This window comes from Diuraphis noxia, unplaced genomic scaffold (assembly GCF_037042655.1).
Source record: "Diuraphis noxia isolate RWA-SAM2 unplaced genomic scaffold, SU_Dnox_SAM2 contig0005, whole genome shotgun sequence".
Classification (NCBI taxonomy): Eukaryota; Metazoa; Arthropoda; class Insecta; order Hemiptera; family Aphididae; genus Diuraphis; species Diuraphis noxia.
The window spans coordinates 40,611,315-40,632,813 of record NW_028301715.1 but is presented as its reverse complement, the minus strand read 5'-3'; the positions used below and the strand labels follow the sequence as shown (position 1 = coordinate 40,632,813).

The 21,499-nt window shown below is 29.1% G+C and overlaps 5 protein-coding genes across 5 annotated transcripts; 2 read left to right on the top strand and 3 right to left on the bottom strand.

The window, feature by feature from the left end:
• Positions 1 to 3,504: 3,504 nt before the first annotated feature.
• LOC107167790 (elongation factor-like GTPase 1) lies at positions 3,505 to 11,964 on the top strand. Its single transcript, XM_015516977.2, has 17 exons — positions 3,505 to 4,072; positions 4,137 to 4,276; positions 4,379 to 4,510; positions 4,569 to 4,774; positions 5,095 to 5,299; positions 5,388 to 5,523; positions 6,283 to 6,473; positions 6,544 to 6,852; positions 6,912 to 7,053; positions 7,121 to 7,314; positions 9,818 to 9,903; positions 10,270 to 10,381; positions 10,555 to 10,900; positions 10,973 to 11,153; positions 11,226 to 11,362; positions 11,427 to 11,614; positions 11,685 to 11,964. The coding sequence occupies exons 1-17, from the start codon at positions 3,829 to 3,831 to the stop codon at positions 11,871 to 11,873; spliced, it is 3,138 nt and encodes a 1,045-aa protein (XP_015372463.2). The 5' UTR covers positions 3,505 to 3,828; the 3' UTR covers positions 11,874 to 11,964.
• Positions 7,420 to 9,498, bottom strand: LOC107167792 (IQ motif and ubiquitin-like domain-containing protein). Its single transcript, XM_089228560.1, has 2 exons — positions 8,832 to 9,498; positions 7,420 to 8,771 (listed from the first exon to the last, which is right to left on the bottom strand). The coding sequence occupies exons 1-2, from the start codon at positions 9,496 to 9,498 to the stop codon at positions 7,420 to 7,422; spliced, it is 2,019 nt and encodes a 672-aa protein (XP_089084686.1).
• Positions 11,867 to 13,247, bottom strand: LOC107167791 (uncharacterized). Its single transcript, XM_015516978.2, has 5 exons — positions 12,840 to 13,247; positions 12,579 to 12,775; positions 12,343 to 12,505; positions 12,180 to 12,273; positions 11,867 to 12,113 (listed from the first exon to the last, which is right to left on the bottom strand). The coding sequence occupies exons 1-5, from the start codon at positions 13,053 to 13,055 to the stop codon at positions 11,962 to 11,964; spliced, it is 822 nt and encodes a 273-aa protein (XP_015372464.1). The 5' UTR covers positions 13,056 to 13,247; the 3' UTR covers positions 11,867 to 11,961.
• A 3,014-nt stretch (positions 13,248 to 16,261) lies between these two features.
• Arf4 (ADP-ribosylation factor 2) lies at positions 16,262 to 17,649 on the bottom strand. The gene is made up of 2 exons (XM_015516966.2): positions 17,497 to 17,649; positions 16,262 to 17,349 (listed from the first exon to the last, which is right to left on the bottom strand). Exon 2 carries the CDS (start codon positions 17,322 to 17,324, stop codon positions 16,785 to 16,787), a length of 540 nt encoding a protein of 179 aa, XP_015372452.2. The 5' UTR covers positions 17,325 to 17,349; positions 17,497 to 17,649; the 3' UTR covers positions 16,262 to 16,784.
• A 146-nt stretch (positions 17,650 to 17,795) lies between these two features.
• LOC107167783 (dual specificity mitogen-activated protein kinase kinase 7-like) lies at positions 17,796 to 21,151 on the top strand. Its single transcript, XM_015516965.2, has 10 exons — positions 17,796 to 18,142; positions 18,262 to 18,413; positions 18,480 to 18,593; positions 18,665 to 18,892; positions 18,953 to 19,132; positions 19,209 to 19,423; positions 19,493 to 19,627; positions 19,751 to 19,852; positions 19,969 to 20,154; positions 20,241 to 21,151. Exons 1-10 carry the CDS (start codon positions 18,007 to 18,009, stop codon positions 20,683 to 20,685), a joined length of 1,893 nt encoding a protein of 630 aa, XP_015372451.2. The 5' UTR covers positions 17,796 to 18,006; the 3' UTR covers positions 20,686 to 21,151.
• The last annotated feature ends 348 nt before the right edge of the window (positions 21,152 to 21,499 follow it).

Here is a 21,499-nt window from a genome sequence, read left to right as displayed (position 1 = left end):
AAGGTGCTTTTGGTCTTTATTGTACTCATAATTTTATATGTTGTGTTATAATCCCAGTGTTTTAATACATTTTTTAAATATTGTGATTATCTATTTAATATTTTAATATACCTAATTACCCATATTATATACGTATAATCAATGGTATATTTATATTACATACAACAATATAATAGGTACACATTAAATTATATGTCTATGATATTACCACAGAATAGTGTTATCCTGTGATATTACCAGGTATTAGTGTGTTATCGTTTATAAGCAAAGGTTGGAAAGTTAATGAAAGTTAATTAACTCAAGTTAAGAGGACACATGATCGCAAGTTAAAAGTTAACGGTTAACAAATTATAAATTTAACTCGACAAGTTTCTTTTTGTTTTGTTTTTTACAATGTTTTATTCAATCTATTTCAAAAAAGAAGAATAAAAACAACTGAGGCAATAGATAAACTTGACAAGTTAAAAGTTAATATGGAAAATAATAATATTTTAACTCAGTTTAAAAAAAGTTAATATATTTCTTCTAATTAGTATATATAAATCACATATAAAGTGACTTTGTTCATCTAGCTATGATCTAATCTAATAAAATACAAAATTACTTTTATCAAGAAAAATAACTGAAATGTTTGAGTTATTATAATATAGGATTGTTTTTATTTCATATAAATATTTACGTAACATAATGTTTTTAGCTTTACTTACTCTAAGATTAATCAACCGAGAAAAGCTAAGTTTTTTCAACTATCAGTTCAACTATAATTAACTTCATAAGTTCATTAGAAAATAAACTAACTAGGCAAGTTAAAAATTTAGAAAAGTTAACTGCCCACCTTTGTTAATAAGTTTTTGATCGGAGTGCTAAGCCTTGAGGTGTGTATCTATAGGATTTATTTACACTGTCTCCGTATTCTGTGTAAAGTATGTGATTAATCCGTTACCACAGTCATTGATTTTATAATATTTTATTGCAATGTAACATAATATAATATTGTATATTATTATAAAATCAATAACACAGAATACCAAATATGCCTATAGATTAATGCCACTATGGGTTAGGTCGTTATTTAAATATGGTTGTTTATGACTAGTGATGTCGTTTTGTCTAAATAATATTATAATTAATTTGAGGAATTACGAAAAATGTTGAACACCAAAAACATGGTTGACACGCTATTATACGATTTTCTCCTCGAATAGTTTCAACTATCTGGTGTTCATTATGATCACGTGTTAACCACGCGGATTACATGGGATCCTGTGGCAGTGTAATAGCGCCGTCTTTAACCTAACATTTATTTTATTGATAATATGCTTTCAAAATGTGATTAACACGTTTTAAAGAGAATTCTTCTCAACATCGTGGTTATTAATTATTATTAAAGTAGGTATACTGTAATGAATTGGGTGTACAGTTTATTCGTGTCAATTTTATATTTACTAATTTTAAATCACGAAAGAAGAAAAATTCGATACGTATCGATACCGTGTATGAAAAGATTACTATACCGGCTATCGGACTAGTGTCGAAGTATAAGTCCGATACGGATCGGTAGTCGTTACGTATGGTTATATCCTACGTATGTCCTATTGTCCTATATATAATTTCTTTATTTCCTGAATGTTCAATATTGATACGTATCAATACTTTACAATATTTTACTTGAACAGTTGAACATCTTGAGCGTATAACTATAACAATTAATAATATAGGTAACCAGATAATAGATTCATAAACTAATGTAAAGCGCTTTCCACTCCTTATAGGCCTATGGTAATCACAGGAATACTATTGTATAAAGTATAATATATAATGATTATCTAGATTGATAAATGGTAAACAGTGAAGTGCTGTTTCGCCATTCGATCTGTGGCCAAATCTGAAGACGGAATTTTGAACGTAATAACAAATATTTAATGAGTCCACGTGTGTGAAATCACAAAACAAAAATTGAAACGAAATGAGCAACTTGTTAGTTGTAAATTACAACTTGTAATCAACATTAATATAAATATTAACTGATATTTTGACAGCATTTTGGCCTCGAAGTAAATGAAGGTTGTTGATTTCAATGAAATATATGGGTTGCATTGGTTAATTAGCAAAATAGACAAATCTAGAAACCAGAATTTATCTTAATTTTAATTATTTGTGATGGAAATAACTAATAAGTAGTAATAACTAATGATAACAATTTGAATAAAATCACTAAGGAGATAAAAATGTAACCCATAAGATTATTCCATAGAAATGTATTTTGTAGAAAGAAAAATAAACGGTCAGATAAAGATAGACGGTCTGATATCGATTCTATCATGCTTACAACATAAAAATCAATGCATTCATGATTATTTCTACAAAATACATTTCCATGGAATAATCTTATGGGTTACTAAGTATGGTTGCCCGACGAACCATTACAAAAATGTTATCACACGACATACGATTTGAATCCAAAAGTCACGTGCTTTGGTGACTTTTTTATCTACAGAGCTACAGGTGGTAAATTAAAATTTGTTAAAAACAAATATTAGTTAATTGAATATTATTTAATAAATATTATTGTTTATTTTGTAATTTGTTGCCTACTCATAAAATTTGATAATTAATGTATAGACATTAGTAAGATACATATTAATCAATATATTATTATGTGATACCGTTGATTATAGAATAGATTCCATAGACCTTATAAGGTATAAGGTATAAGGTATATAAGTATAAGGTATATAAGTATAAGTATAAGGTATATAAGTATAAGTATAAGTATAAGGTCTATGATAGATTCTATACTATAATCATTGGTGATACGTAAAAATATAGTCCACTAGAAGCGTTAGTACTCCCATCAGGATTAATATCCTGTTTATTTATTTATTTTTTTATATTTTTTATTTATCTCATTATCAATTATACATTATCTTAGTCCATGGTTTAATTATTATTATTATTTATTTATTTATTTATTTTTTTTTATTTATTTTTTTATATTTTTGTATTTTGTATTTATCTTATTATCAATTATACATTATCTTAGTCCGTGGTTTAAGCCGTTTAAGGTTAACAATTATAGCGTTTTCTACCACACTGCACTGACTGCACCAGTACATATTTTTATGTTCCATCTGCAAGATTAATGTGCACCGGGTGGACTTTTTTATGTTTCACCTAAATGCACTACGTCAGTTTTTTGCACTCAGTGCAAAGATAATCGCACGAGCTCCAAGAGCTCATTATAATTATTAAATATCATTATCATGATAAGTACTGCAATACCCATTACCCATTAAATATTTTATTATCTTTATATATCAGTAATAAGTAATAACTAATAAGTATAGATTTTATGTTTCATCTACATTTGCACCAGCCCGTGTTGGGACGATTATCAGTGAACTGTACCAGTTCTACCTTGGTGCAATAGTGCGGTGTGGTGGAAAACACTATTAGATAGTGACATGATAATAACTGATAAGCGATGAGTAGGCCTATAATATCAAGTTCGATTTTTAAAACGTTGATGTATTAATGAAATTGTGATTGTCTTAATATTTTCGATTTTCTACAGTTATCTTTTGCCTCTAATTGATGAATTTCAGTATTAAAGTTTTTATTAATTAGATAACAGTTTTTGTATTTTTGTAATATTGTTAAAATTTTCCATAGGTATATTAATGATTTTTAAGTTTTTAAGATAACTTGTTGCATCTGAAGTTTTTGTCACCTATCACATTTATTTATGTGAAGTATAAGATTGTTTTTCAACTCATTCAAATATTACATTTAATTTACATTTTTACATTTGATAAAAATAAAAAAAAGATGAGGGACACTGCTCAAAATAAACTGATTGAACTTCAACATAATCCAAGTTCAATACGTAATATTTGTATTATGGCTCATGTTGATCATGGTAAAACAACACTGGCAGACTCTCTGGTCGCCAGTAACGGTGTTATATCTCAGAAGATGGTTGGAAAGTTGAGATACATGGACAGTAGACGAGACGAACAACAACGTGGAATAACAATGAAAAGTTCATCAATAGCATTGTATCATTGCAAAAGTAAAATTTATTAATTATTAAATGAATTACAATGTTGTATTAAAGCGTATGAATATCATTTCAGATGAATTAGAATATCTTATCAATGTAATTGATTGTCCTGGCCACGTAGATTTTTTTTCTGAAGTTTCTACTGCTTTAAGATTATGTGATGGAGCTATTATTATTGTTGATGTCGTAGAAGGTGTTTGTCCTCAAACACAGGTAAATTAATATTCTAAATACACCTTTTTTGATTTACAGCATTAATTAAAAACTAAATTACCAGTTTGAATGATATTATGTGCTTGCAATTTTTGGTTGTAGGCTTGTTTAAAACAGATTTGGTCAGAAAATATCAAACCTATTTTGGTATTAAATAAGATTGATAGGCTGATATTGGAGTTGAATATGACACCACTTGATGCCTATATTCATTTAACTCAAGTGCTTGAACAAGTAAGTGTTGACTTAATTTGATTAAATGTTCTTTAATTGTTAGTTTTATAATATTTAGATTAATGCCGTAGTGGGAGAACTATTTAAAAAAGATTTATTTGAAAAAGAAGCTGAAACTAAAGAGCAAGTTGGCGTTCAGTCAGGTGAAGATTTGTATAATCAGTGGAGCACTGCTATTGAGGCTGCTGATGATTCAGATTTATATTTTTCACCGCAGCAAGGAAATGTAGTTTTTGCATCCGCTGCTGATGGTTGGGCATTCAGGTATATTATTTTCCTATATTAATATTACCAATGTGTATAAAAGAGTTTAAAATCAATAAGAAATCAATATGACTTTGGGAAAATAATTTGAAATATTTCTTAAATCAATAGAAGCACAACAAGCAATACTTTTAAGATAAACAATGTGCTGTCATTATAACGAATAAAATATAATAACAATTTTATAAAACTAAAAATGTAATACAATACTTTTTGAATTATAATAGCTATGTGTTTTTATAGTTTGTTAATTAAACAATTTTATTTTAATATTTACTCTTCACTACTGTTCAAAATTATACTTACTTAAGTGGTTTTAGTATAGAAGCATTTGCAAATTTAGTGTCAAACAAACTTGGTGTGAACGTAGATGTCTTAAAAAAGACATTATGGGGAGATTTTTATTTACATACCAAGACCAAAAGAATCATGAAAGGTGCTCAAGAAAAAGCCAAGAAACCAATTTTTGTTCAAATGATACTTGAAAACATTTGGCTTATATATGATGTCATTATTAATCAAAAAGTAAATTATTTAATTTTAAAATCATATAGTTGATGTAAATATTAAGCTGTGTTTTAAAACAAGGTAATAAATATAATTTATTTTCTAGGACAAAGAACGTTTATTAAAAATCGCAGAAAGTATGAATGTGACACTTTTTGCTAGAGATTTGCGTCAAACAGATACAAGAATTTTATTGCAATCTTTTCTATCTCAATGGATTCCTTTATCTCTATCAGTATTAGGTAAATATATTTTGATTTGTGAAAGATATAACTGTAGTGATAAACATGATATTTAATTTGTACCAAAATTATATTATATTATTTTATCATAAAATTGTCAATTTAAATTTCTATATTTTTTACAACAAAGTTTGTTTACAAAAAAATATAAAATATTTTAGCCTATTCCAAATAAGAATGACCACTTTCTCGCATGCATACTAAGCCCCCAAAACTTTTAGACCTCCAAGATCGGTGCTAGTGCTCTATGATTGTTCGCCACTTTTGGGAGGGGTTGCTCAACGGTGACCAGTTTTTATCGATCAAGTGGCCATACACTCATACTTATTTGGAATAGACCATAGTTATAATTAAGGTTCAGTAGTTTTTGTATTAAAAATTATTAAAATAAGTATTAAATTTTTATGTTAAGTTAAGTTGTTTATTGAGATTTTGCTAGAAATAACAATTTAATGAAGGAAATGCATTTAATTTATATGAAATATGTTATATTTGCACCAAAGAAATACAACTAAATACAACTTAAGCCGTTAGGTTGTAATTCAAATTCGTAGCTTATCCAGCAACTTTTTGATGTACTTAGTAAAATATGCAAATTCATAAATTTTCTGGCCCTAGTTATATTTGGTTACAGCTATTGATTTTTCTGGTTAAATCTGTTAGACTAATCCATTGATTTTTAATTTGTATTTGTATTTCTTATTTGAATTATATTTGTTTTTAACTGGTTAATTTAATTGAATCTTGAATTCTCCTTAGGTATGGTAGTTGATAAATGTCCGCCACCAAATCAACTTACTGATGTAAAAATTGAAAACTTACTCTGTCCTCCAATGAAAGAATTTAACCTTATGCCTAAAGAAACCATAGCATTGAAAACTGATTTTTCAAAATGTTCTTCTGATGATGCTTCCGCCCCAGTTGTAGCTTTTGTTTCTAAAATGTTTCCGGTTTGTATATGTTTATATATATATATTTGAAATTACATTGTTTTTAATTATTTATGTTATTTAATTTTAGATTAAAAGAAAGTACTTACCTCAAAATAAACCAAAAGTATTAACTGCTGAGGAAATAGCTAAAAGACGAGAGTTAGCAAGAATTAAGCATGCTTTAAAAAGTAGTATGATTAAAACAGAAGATTCAGATACTAAAGATAATGTTATAGTTAATAATGAGGAAAATAAACCAGAAGTTATAGAACCTACACAAAATGAAAATGATGTTATGTTTATTGCATTTGGAAGAATGTACAGTGGAACAATTCGTCGTGGTCAAGAGTTGTATGTTTTAGGGCCTAAACATGATCCGTCTAAAATAACAGATAATGTATAGTTTTGTTACTAATTTTTATGTTACAAATACAAATTTTTTAATATTTTTTTTAGGATTTTTATGTTGACGAAAAATGCACTTTGGCTACTTTAAAATCCGATCAACATGTTATGAAAACTACCGTAACTGATTTGTACATGTTAATGGGTAGAGATTTAGAACTAGTAGACGAAGTTCCAGCTGGCAATATATTTGGTAAAAATATATTTAAAATATATCATTCACAAAACATTACATTTTATTGTTCTGATATATTTTGTAGGTGCTGGTAATTTAGAACAATACATCTTGAAGAGTGCTACTTTGTCTACGACTCTAGCTTGCCCACCATTCACAGAAATTAAAGCTATGGCCACACCAATCATGAGGGTAGCTTTGGAACCCAAACATTCAATGGATTTACCTGACCTTGTCAGGGGTCTTAAACTACTTAATCAAGCAGATGCATGTGTTCAGGTAATGTGAAAATTGTTTTGATATAATTATAATATATTATGAACAATAAACATATTATATAATATGAGTAAATTGTTATTGAATTTTGTAAAGATGTTTGCATATTTATATTGAATTGTTTCTGTTATGTCTACGTTTCTTTATATTACGATCGCATTCCTCTGCTTTTTCTATTAAACCTTTAAAATATTTCTTTGCAACTATATGTTTAAAATTGATACTATCAATAAATGTTGATGAATACGTTTTATTTAAGTTACGGATCTTGGAATGAAAATAAGCCTCCTCGATACTCAATAATATTGTATTTGAAGGCGACCATTCTAGTTCTTTATTCCACCTTACTAATCTTAATTGTATTATGTCGTTGCAGTCGCTTATAGCTGATTTTGCTTTCCATATGATTGTGACTAGGTAATATATATCTTCTACATTTAAAAAAAATGCTAAACAAGTTTTTGTGCACAGTTGTGCCTCAGTTGTCTTAATATTTTTCAATATGTTTTCATGGGGTGTTAATATTATTTGGTCTATTGTAATTCTATATAAATGATTACAATCTTTACATGTTGCTGCTTTTTTTAAATTTAATTTCATCACAAATCTATTCAAAGCTTTTAACTTCCTACAATTATAACATTTAATGAAGTTTATGGGATTTGAAATTTTTGATTTGATTGCTGGGTTTATTTCTGGTTGTTTAAGAATTCGCTGAAAAGATATTTCAATACGTTTCCTCAAAATTTTTAATTTATCGTCTTCAATTTGAATAACATTCAACATTGTTAACTCTCTAGTCAGCAAATTAATAATTGGTTTTATTAGATCTGTTTCTTTGAAGGGCTCTAAGGTTTCTTGTAATTTTAAAAGAAATTTAGTTCTTTCATCTTTACTCAAATCATTTTTCTTCAGGCCTATGTAAAGTTCCATAAATTTACTGGCTTGATATGTTTCTGGAGTTTCAATAGCAATTGTTTCTCCATTGCTTCTTGTCAATTTTATTGGCTTAGATATTTTATATAGTTCTCCAAATATTTTTTTATCTTTTGCTATTTCCTTAACTTGATTCCTTTGTTTGCTTATTTCTTTAAAGCACTCTAATTCTTCTCTTAAGTGTTGTTTATTTTCACTTATTATAAATTTTAATGATTTATTTTTTACATTACTTTTAATGTTTTTATAATGGTCATGAATTGCAGAATAAAGTGCTTCAAAATCCTTAGTTTTAGTAGGATATTGTAGATTTAACTTATTCTGTGATTGCTCAAACTTGATAATATTCTTCAAGTTTTTCTCTTCATCACACGTTAATTGCTTTTTGTGGATATAGTATTCCAAGATTCGTCTAAATTTCTTCCTTGTTAACCATAATCGCACAGAATTTTGTATTATACAAGCATATTTATCAAGTTTTTTTAATCCATTTGCTTCAGGAAGTATAACAGATTGACAAGGAGCTATTGTTAGATAAGATAAAAATTAAATATACATTGATTTTACTTTATTATAATAATTACTTATTTCTCTTATAACATTTAACGATCGAAGAATATCCATTGATTGGGTTTGAGTACCAAATTCAACTACAGATTCAGTATTTTCGTCTTTAGTTTGGATTGTTTGAATTGACATTGAAATTTTATTCTTATAGTACTGACTATCAAAATCAATATCTTCAGATATTGTTTGTACTAATGTGTTTCTGTACAGTTTACCAGTATTCTTATCCCTATATCCTGTTGTATGTTTTGGCATTGTAGCATTAGTATCAAGTATATTTCCATACTCGGGATGTAAAATGGGCTGTGCTGAAGCATTGGGTTCCTGTGATATCTGTTCAATGTCTTGATGATGTATGATACTTACTGATATTTGAATGGGACAGTTCTTCCATTTTTGTTTTAGTACTATACAGTCACTTGCTTCATATACTTTTTGTCCCTCATGCATAACACATTTTATTTGTTGTACATTTTCTAATTTTGGTTGTAAGGCTAGTAAAATGAAACGTTTCACATCCAAAATTGTATCAGACAAAGCAAAATTAGTTGACAATGTATTATTGTCGGGTAGTGTTACTTGAACGGGAATAGAGACATATTGATTTGGAGAAATACACAAGTCAGAGTACATCTTAGTATCTCTGTCAATATTGACACTCTCTGATTTAGTAATTTCTGTCATGATTCACAGTCATAAATATTTAAAAAATATAGTGACTTATTATATAGATATTTTATTAAATTCTAAAGAAAAAGTGTTTGTTATATTGTATTTATAGGCCAGCAGATATTTTTATTACTTAATTTCTTATAAAGAAAAGTGCAGGCAATTAAAACATTTTGTGTTATATAATATATAATATATATACTATTTATAGAATTTAATACTTCCATCATTATAAGTTTTTCCAAGAACACAATTTCTTATTGGCTTATTGATTTTAAATAATGTTTTTATCATTTAAATCATGCTACACAATTCATATTATTGTTTGTTGTAGGTAATAATGCAAGAAACAGGCGAGCATGTTATTGTCACTGCAGGAGAAGTACATCTTCAAAAATGTTTAGATGACCTTCGTGAAAGGTAAAAATCAATACAAACTTTATAATATATTTCAATTTGTAATAGTAAAATTAAAAAGCTGAATAACTTAAAACCTTAAATTTTAAATTTAATTAAGATTTTTGTTAGTAAATTTTAAGGGTTTTATATCTCATCCATTTAAATTGTGTTCCTCGTGTCACCTAATTTATAAATATTAATTTTATTCGTTTGGAAATATTTCTCATAGATACAGATGATAAATTTATGAAATATAGAAAAAAAATAACGGATTTGCATGAAGCCAAATATATACATTATTTATATGTATAATAATTATAAAATAATTATGATTTGTAATTGCTAATAACAAAATATTTATTTAATCAGTTTTTATTTTTTTATAAGGTATGCTAAAATCGATGTTATTGCTTCAGCTCCAATAGTACCTTTTCGAGAGACTATTGTGGTGCCGCCTAAAGTGGACATGGCTCATGAAATTGTAGAAAACCAGAATCAAGTAATTATTATCATAATTATAGAATCGAACCTTTGAAAGTTGTGTAATAAACAAATTATTAATTACATCATAATAAAGTGTTCCATAATAAAACTTTAAGTTAAATTATAAAATCTTATTTAAATCCTAAATTATTAGTTATTAATTAAAAAATATCTTTTGCACATTTATAGAAAAATGAAACTGAAGAAAATCAAAATGGTCTTTTGAATGTTTATACATCAAATCATCTGTGTTGTATTAAAATCCGAGCAGAACCTTTACCAATTGCTGTGACAAATCTTCTAGAGAAATCAACGGATATTTTAAGAGCTTTGTCAGAACAAAAAGTTGAAAATATTTCAGATGCATTAGAACGTTTGAAAATTGATGATAGTGTTTCTAAAAACATTACAATTGCTATTGATACGTTTCGGTCCCAATTACAAGAAGCATTTGGAAACATCATGGACGTGTCTCAAATTTGGGCTTTTGGGCCTAGAAAATGTGGTCCAAATATCTTAATGAATAAAATACCAAGTAAATGACTATTAAACATTAATTATATAATTTTTTCAATGATTAAAGTGTAAAAATAATATTTTATTGTAGATTACAAAAGGTCAGTATGGAATCCAAAAGAAAATGTGAATGATTTGACAAAGTATGAAAATAGTTTTATGAATGGTTTTCAAATAGCAACTTTAGCTGGTCCTCTATGTGAAGAACCAATGATGGGAGTGTGTTTTGTTGTCGAAGATTGGACAGTTGATGTTTCACAACAGATCTCGTGGTGAATAATTTATTTCTTAATTTTATTAATTTAATATACATATATTAAAATCGGATATTAATTAAAAAATAGTGATCCTTATGGACCTATGTCTGGACAAATCATGTCAGCTGTGAAAGACGGATGTCGAAAAGCTTTCCAAGCACAATCACAAAGACTAATGGCTGCCATGTACTCATGTTCCATTCAAGCCAACGCTGAAATTCTAGGTGAATTTTGCATATATAATTTAAACAAATTTATTCGGTTCTTATAAGACATATTGTCACTTAGGTAAAATGTATGCAGTTTTGGGAAGACGTCATGGTCGAGTTATTAGTTCTGATATGGCACATGGTTCGGCATCCACCTTCAATATAACTGCTTTGTTACCGGTTATCGAAAGTTTTTCATTTTCTGCTGAAATACGCAAACAGACATCTGGTTTGGCTAGTCCACAACTAGTTTTTAGTCATTGGGAGGTATTAAATATTTAAATGATGATTGTTATTAAAATTTGAATGGGTTATTATAAATATTTTTCCACAATAGGTAATTGATATTGATCCATTTTGGGTACCAAACACTGATGAAGAATTGGAACTGTTTGGAGAAAAAGCGGATTCTGGTAATCGAGCTTTAAATTACATGAATGCCGTTCGTAAACGCAAAGGTTTATCAGTAGAAGAGAAAATTGTAGAATTTGGTGAAAAACAACGTACTCTATCAAAAAATAAATAAATAATGCTATTTATTAAAATTGTCGCTCAAAGAATTAATGTACAATATTGTTTCTTTTTTTTTAAATATAATATTGATTATTATGTTTTTATTTCTTTTTCTCAGATTTTTTAGCAGCTTTCTTTTTCATCATTTGAACTCTCTTCTCCATAACAGACATCATAGTGCTAGAAGTGGGTGGGTAATGTTTAGGACTGCTGTTGGCAGAAGCAGATTTAGATTTACTAGAACTCGATTTGGCTGAAAAAGAGAAATTACTGAAAATAATGTAATTGTTTATAATTTACAAGCATTTATGAAATTAACCTTGTGCATTTTTACTGCTGGACTTAGATCCTTCTGCCTTAGAAGCATTTTTAGAAGAGTTTTTTTTGCTTTCCTTTCCCGATGAACGTGAATCCTTAAAGTATAATAAAAAATTGAAATCATACAAAACAAGAAAAATACAAATGTGACTTATTATACTCACGGTTTTCTGATAGTCTTTCTGCCTACAATTGATACAATACCAGACGATTCGGGGGTCATCCAGGTTTATGTCTATTATTGGTGGATTATGGCAGTTCTGATGATACATAGAATGACATTCCAAACATTCTACTAGACTGTTTCCCATTACAACGTAACTCTCTCTTATTAATAAAATAGAAAGAAATCAAATTATTTAATGTTTCAAAGTTGTAATGATTGTTGTTTAACACATACTTGCAAGTACAACAGGAATATGCTTCTACTTTATCTGATCCTGAATCAGAATCTGAATCAATATTTATGACAGGATCAGATTTGGCCTGTTCCAATGTTATTGTGGGTGGTGGGGAAGAGCGAACTTCTATGATGGATTTAGATGTAGTTGCTATTGGACTGGATGAGGAACTCGAACTGCTAGAATCGTCATCTAACTAGAAAGTTTTTAAGTGTTTATTAAGCAGTTAATATAATATCACAGAAATAATTATAACTTACATCTATTTGTTCAATACCCAGATCTTTTGATAGCAGAGTAGTCGGAACAGGTAATTTTTTGGCAGCGTTTGACGGCCGCCGATTACTACCGTACAACTCTTGTATAGAGTCTTCAAAATGTTTCAGTAATATTTTGATGGAACTTGAGTCCTTGGTGCGACGAGCAATTTTAAAACCAGTCTTCATGAATGGTTCAAGTTCTACTGTAGCCTCCATGACACTTGTTGGGTGATTACTTCTTAACAATATTTATAATTGAGAACAAACCTGATATTATAATGCATAGAAATAACAAATGTTTCGACCAGAATCGATGTAAGGATATTTTATACAGCGTCCATAACAAAAACAAATCGCAACTTGCAAGTCTGACTAATGAGAATATTGTAAATTATATTTGGTTCATTATATTTGTTATCAGTCTCCCGGTACGCTTATCAAAATAAAATGTGTTAAAAAATCGAACAAGATCTATGGAAAAAAAAATTTCTTACGATTCTATATGAGCATGTATATACCCTCTTCATATTATATCAATATATGAGAGTATGAGACTTTTCCATCAAGAAAACTTTTTTTTTTCATTAAATAATATATATTATTATATATATAATAGTGTCACTTTTTTTCAACTGCACACCAATTTTGAGTTTATCTAGTTCAAAAATTCTGATAATTTTTTCCCGATCCAACATTGTTAGGACTTTAGAGGACACCTCACGCGCAATAATAATAAAAAAATCTAATTTTACATCTACAGTAATACATTTTACTCTGTAATTTCTAAAGTGAATTTACCTTATACCTATAAGATTTAAAGGTAATAATATTATCTAGGGCTAGGGCATCTCGGGTGATTACTGATTTATACTGATATTATTGTTTTTATATAAGTAAGTTATGTACATTTTAAAATGTACAAAAATTAAGACGCAGACAATACATCTGTGGAGATGTTATTTTGTAAATTAAAATACATTTAAAGAAAACTGGATACTGCAGGTTAGATATTAAAAAGATATGGTGCCCACAAATTCTGTTTTTTCCGTCTTACACACGTACGACACGGTAAAATTTTATTCGGCACTCGCTAGTTCTTATAGTATGCCGGTAGTTTTGATATTAGAGCAAGTTGACCTGTGATGAAACTTTTAGGTAAGAACATTATCTGCGTTCTTCCGATCGGGTTTTTTATGATATTTTAATTTTCAAGTGAATTGTGAGTAGTATTTGTACTGTTCAGTAAACTGATTTGGGTGTTTTTTAACATTTAAAGGCACATCGATTTTCGGCGCTTTCTCGCCACGAATCAGAATATCAATGACATCACTATTTAATATAATATAGTTCTTCGTGACGGGTCAGCAGCTAATTTACTCATTTTATCCCTCAGTTTTAATAATTGATATGCTTACCGTAAAATCGACTTCCCACGGTGGAAATAACTCGTATTTTTAGTAGCCTATTTACAACCCCGTTTGATCGTTATTTTAAAAATAATATCATTTTGAATACCATAACAGTTATTTAGAATAATAGTATACACAATAATATAATGCCCTATTATTTAATTGTTTAACCTGCCGATCGTTTTCTACTTTCATAAAAATCGAGAAAATAAATAAATAATAAATAATTATTTATCAATGATATTGTTTAGTATTTTCTATGGATTTCTCTCCTCTGGGCGTGGTTAGATAATTTTAATTCCTTTTGAAATTTAAGGACGGCACATCTTCTTATGTTGTATCTGTTAGTTTTTTTTTAATATTTACATTTTCAACCGAGATGTGTGAGCATTTTTAAAACGTAACTATATAGATAGATAAACTTTCATCATATCTTGTCTAATAATTAATATACTGAAAATTCCTTATTGTTCTTGCTAATTGTAACATGCAATTTTGATATGTAACTGTTCAATTCAATCTAATTTAAAAGTCAACTCTAAGCTGTAAATTCCGAAAGCTGAACGTAAATTTGCTGTATAGTATTATGCTCGGGAGACGGAAATAACTTAATATATGTTCAGCATGTTAATATGTGTGTAATTATCATTAATCAGTGGCGTAATTAGGAATTTAGTTTTTTTTGGGGGGTTATAAGTTTTTAGCAAAACTTGTAAGCCTCATATACAGTAACCTACACCTTTAAATATAAAATGTTAGCGATAAAATAAAAGCTTTGGGGGGATCAATCCCACTCGGCACTCATCCCCCTTAATTACACCCCTGACACTAATAATTATAAATGTTTAAAATAAAACCAATGAACGTATATAGACCATACGATGAACACAATTTTTTTTGCAACATTTTATTCGATTTTCCTTTCCATTTTTGAAGTTTGGTCTAAATCACTAATGTTATTTGCTTGCAATAGATTTACCAATCATCTATTCTAAGAGAAATGTCTAGGCTGCAGTCTTGGTAATGCATTTTAGTGTACCTCGGTAGTCGGTGTAAATCTGTATGCAGTACGGCCAGTACGACTCAATTAAATTATACCGTCAACGTATATTATGTACCTATTTTAATCTAAAAATGTATTATGAAACGTTGGCGTTAATATCGAAAAATATAGCGTTCGCCGTTCGGTATAATTGCCGTCAAAAGATATGTGATTTGAAAATCAATTGCGTCCGAAGAAAAAATAAAACTAGACGGTCACTGCTGTAACCAAACGTGAGTAGGTATGTTGTAACGACAATAATATTATGTTATTATTATTAAGGGCGTAATAGCCAATAATGAGGACGACCGGGACACACCTCGAGACCATATTAGTAAAAAATGCGCCTGTTATATGACGCACCGATGAATTATTTACCGAGAGAGACGAAGAACGTTATTACGATAGACTTTGAAGCTAATAAAACGTCGACAGAAAGAATAAATATTCGAGATTGACGGCGCACGGTTATGTATTGTAAACCGATTTCAGCGACGCACCTTCCGGTACGTGCGAATTAATTCGAATCGTGATTTCCGACGAATTCGTAACTCTGAACGGTTAAGGAATGACCACCACCCTGGATGATTTGACAAATTCTGAATTCATACAATAATACAATATTATGTAAAATTGTTTCATTAATATTTCTTAAATTTTGTGTACACATTGTATTATATTCGTATTTCGTAGACAATTATTATAATTATACGTATTTGTGACGGATGTTATCTATTCGGGTGCATGGTGATAGTCGTATGGAAATATATAACAGACCCAATATAACTATGAAAAGCTTTAATTATAACACATGAATAATATGTTTAGGTATATCCTTGTACGAGAAATCATTGTCTAGTCGTTTGCTACCTCGTTTTCAATCTTAGGTATTGGCTATTTGATCTTCTGTAGTGTTGATGAGAAAATTTGTAAAATTACTGATGAAAAAAAAAAAAATAATAATAATATGCTTAGTTTTGTACAAATGTTGGCAGTTTATTATTGCGATAAATCATAAAATAATAAATTTGCGTGTATAAGTATAACCAATAACCAAATTTTCAAACAGACAATTCAATGGTTTATTAATTGGTGGATAAAATTATTCTGTATGGATTGGATCCAATAATTAATATCATATCTACTAAAATATATTGTTTGTAACAACAAGAGAGAATTCATGCATGTGATATTGAATGTAAAAAAGTAATATTAAATTAATCATTACATAACAAGAAACATCAATAAAATGATAAAACAATTTCACATTTTTTAATTTTTTTTTAGAATTATGTTAATATTTTACACCGTTCATATGATTTATACTTATTTATTAAATGCTGCACTATATTATCCCAATATTAAAATAATGTCCTTAGAAACAAGGAAATAAATAAATAATAAAATATTTTAAATTCTTAAGATCAAACCTATTAATGAATTAATCTTAAACAATGATTAAAGGATGTTTCAGTTAATACAATGTGCAATATTTTATTTGGCTAGTTCATTTGACAGCCAGTCCAATCCTTCATATAAACCATTGCCTTGAGTTGCACAAGTAGACTGAATGTACCACTTTCTCTGGTGAAGTTGATTCAGTCCAAGTTTGTTAGTGAGATCCGATACATTCATAGCATTGGGAAGATCTTGTTTGTTCGCAAATACTAACAATACGGCGTCTCTGAGATCGTCTTCTTGCAACATGTTATGTAGCTCTCGTTCTGCTTCTGCTACTCTTTCTCGATCATTAGAATCTACGACAAATATCAGTCCCTGGGTGTTTTGGAAGTAGTGCCGCCATAAAGGACGGATTTTATCTTGACCACCCACATCCCAAACTGTAAATGCAATATTTTTATATTCGACTGTCTCAACATTGAATCCTATTGTCGGTATGGTTGTGATGATTTCGCCCAATTTTAGCTTGTAAAGTATGGTAGTTTTACCAGCTGCATCCAAGCCAACCATCAGTATGCGCATTTGTTTTTTACCGAACAAACGGGTGAAAACTGTTGATAATGTTAAGCCCATTGTGTGTGTTTTAAAAACAATATACCTGAAAAGTTAAAAACATAAAAATTTGTTAGTTTGTTACTATTTGGATGTTTAGGTAAACAATTAAGGCGTAAATTTTAAATCAGATTAAATGCAATTTTAAATCGATTTTTGTTAAATATTAAAAAAAATAACAAATATAATTTACCCATTTATTGAAAAACGTCAGTGAGTTTCTAATGACAGTAGTCGGTAGTCGAGCGGTGTTAAAAGAACGTAGACAAAATCGTCTTGATCAAGCACACAACAGCCACATTTATATAAAATCGTCTTTGTATTTTCATCTCTTGTTATCATTCGTGTACGTGTATTATCATTGTAAGGTGGCGGTGATAAGGCGCCTGGAGTAGGTTGGCTATGCTGAAATCATATTGATTTTTTTGGTTCTTTAAGCACTGGCCCTACTGTACATACCTGTCAAGGGTTCGTGATAAGAATAGTGAATACCATTGACGGACGATTTCGCTGCCAATAAAAATAACATCAAATTTAATAATTGATAAATTTTCCCGAAAATTGTGTTTAAAAATAGTATTTATTCTTTAAGTATGTGTTAGTTGTACTTGTACCATGAGTTTAAGGACGTGTTGTGCATCGTCAGCGATTTAAGTTTAATTGATGAAAACACGTTTAACGTTTTCTACAAGATTCATCGAAAATGACCACTTCGTTTCTGGAGAACAAAATTTTGAATCTACAGGCCCGATTGAAGGCGGACGGCGATACCATTGAGGAGATGCCACCTCCATCACTCTCAAGTCCTCGACAGGGATCAGGGAGAAGGCCCAAACAACGTGAGTATGCAACGCCCAGTTCGGTTTTTTCTCCTGTAGAAATTGTGTAACATATATACTAAAAAGGACATCATCATGACCTTGATGGCTATATTATATTTTTCCTCCGTTAATTTTAGTTGGTGACATGGGTACGCCGACTAGGACTCGTAAACATATCGACCTACCGGTAAGCGTATTGATGCAACCGAGGGTTGAGGACACTTCTGAAGTTGAAGTCAAGATGAAACAGATCATGAAAATGAGTGGTTTACTTACAATTAATGGAATTGTTAGTATAGTATTTAATGCTTAAAAGTGTTATTATTGTTTAAATCAATTTATTTTTATTGTTTAGAAATATAAAACTGAGTTAAAAGATTTAGAGCATCTCGGAGAATTAGGAAGTGGTACATGTGGTCATGTTGTCAGAATGTTGCACAAACCTAGTAATACTGAAATAGCTGTCAAAGTGAGTGAAACTTTTCTGGATTATTTAATTCTATGACTAATTATATTTTATTTTTTTCTCATATTATTTAGCAAATGAGAAGGTCTGGAAATAGTGAAGAAAATAAACGTATTACGACTGATCTTGAAGTTGTACTCAAATCTCATGACTGTCCTTATATTGTTAAATGTTTGGGTGCATTTATCACTGAATCTGATGTGTGTATATGTATGGAACTGATGGCTACCTGTTTTGATCGTCTTTTGAGAAGACTTAAGGCACCAATCCCAGAAGATGTACTTGGGAAAGTTGCATTACATGTTAGTATAAAAAATCCGTAAAATTAAATAATTGATATAATTAAAAATTTTGTGTTTTAGACTGTAAAAGCATTAAGCTATTTAAAAGAGTCTCATGATGTTATACATCGAGATGTTAAACCATCAAATATTTTGCTGGACGAAAGAGGAAATGTAAAACTATGCGACTTTGGTATTTCGGGTAGATTAGTTGATTCTAAAGCTCGTACTAAAAATGCTGGATGTGCTGCTTACATGGCCGTATGTATTTATAAGTTAATATATAAAATCGAGTAATAATTAATTTAATTATATTAATTAAATGTTGGGTTTTCAGCCTGAACGAATTGAACCTAGACAACTAGATTATGATATACGATCAGATATTTGGAGTTTGGGCATTACATTAGTTGAATTGGCAACAGGCGTGTTTCCATACCGTGATTGTAAATGTGATTTTGAAGTGTTGAGTCGAGTTTTAAATGATGACCCTCCTTCACTTCCACAAGATCAAGAGTTTACGTTAGAATTTAGGAATTTTGTATCTAGCTGGTATGCATTTGAAAAACATTGATTAATTTAATTTGCTATTTTTTATAATTTAAATGTATTATTCTTTAGTTTGATTAAAGATTACAAAGTACGACCAAAATACAAACAATTATTAGAACACCCATTTTTACAAAAATATATGTTAAAAACAGTAAATGTTGCTGAATGGTATGCTGAAGCCACAAGTCAAAATATATTACTCAAGTAATTTAAACTTTATTTAGGGTTTATAGACTTAATTTTTGTTATGTTTTTGTAGAGTGGCTGATATGTATTTCAATAAATAATTTAAAAATTAACGTTATTAACATTTAATGTAATTTACAGAATAGAAAAACCGGCTGTAGAAAACGTTCCTATTAGTGTCCGTAAGATGTCAGATCATCAATTTTCTTCATTAAGTTTAATTGATAAAAACAAAATCAATGGGTTAGTTAAATAATTTTTTTTTTTATTAAGAACTATTAGTTTAAAGCTATTATAGTTCAACAATTACAGTTAAATCAATATAAATAAATTAAATTATTTGTTATTAATTTGTTTAGAAATTTGGTAATTGACTCTCCAAAACCTGTGAAACGTTTCCCAAGTATGGATGTGCCTCCTTCAGTGTTGTTGTCACCGTATAAACAATTGACGGGACAATTGACAAATGGTGGCAATGTTTCTGCCAATACTAGTCCATTAGTACTGCAACGGTTTTATCATCAACAAAACCAACATCATTCTAGGTGAGAATAGTAAAATTGGTTTTATTAAATTTAAATTATCTTAATTTTATGTTTTTATGATATAAATGACTTCAATTTTTTTCTAGGTCATCTTCTGTATCTCCAAGTCGTTTTGAACGAAATTCTCCTAAAGAAATTAATCCCTCAGATTCACCCAAACCTAGTCCAAGGAAGAGTCTGATATCTACCTACCTCAAATTTGCTCCATGGAGCAAAACTCCTCCTAGTCCTCCTCCACGAAACCAAAACACACCAGCAATTTCGTCGCCATTAGTAACAAGACGTGAAGTGTGTCCTGCCTCTCCAGCACCAGTACGTAAAACTTTTGAAGGTTCTCCAGCATTATCTAGACGATATGTATCTCCTGTTCCACCAACTCCTCCGCCACGTCGCCTATCTGAAAGTGGATCGTCACCTCTTCATACATTTTACCAACAACGATTATTTGGTCAACCAAAATTGGAAGAAAAAGATCGAAGATACACGCCTCAACCACGTAGACGTGTCGTTTGCCAATTTAATGATATATGACAACTACTGTGTGGACAGAGACGTAAAGAATCTGTTCCCAAAAACAGTGAGTGAATTAAACAGCTTAATTAGAACGTTATAACATAAATTATTAAATCATTTTTGATATATTTATTTAATTTAGCAATTTAAAAAGACAACTTATACATAATATTATAATATTAAATTATGCAAAATAATGTTAAACATATTATACCTAATTAATTGTATGACAGATCTAGTTACTATTCCAGTCGCTGAAAGTTACTTTTTAATTTTTTCTGTTAATTTTTTTTACTTGATGCACATTTCATTATTGTTATATGTGTTGAACAGTTGTGCGATTGCAATTAGCAATTCAGATTCAATTATAGTATAATATTAATATTTTATGAGAATGTTTAACAAACATGAACATGAAATTTAACTGGTAACCAGTTCCTTATTATTTGTCTATTAACTGGTGAATCTACTCGCTAAATTCTTATTATTAAGAAAGTGAGTATATATATATTATATTAAAACATAATTTATTAATTAAGAACTATGTAAAACACTTTGATTTGTTGATCAAAGTTTGTTTAGTGTAGTAAAATCAAAAACGTTGACAGCCATATTTATTTATTTCTTTATTTTTGCTACTTACATTTGTGTTTTAATATTGTTTGTGTTCTGTTTTAAATTGTTTGCTCAATTTGTTTGTTTTTTTTTTTATGTGACTAGTCACGGTGTCACAGCCGAAATGTCTCAGGTTATTATATTACCCGCATATAATGTATTTTACTGTGATTTTTAAAACATTTTCTTTTGCTTCATTATGTACCAAGTTTTAGTT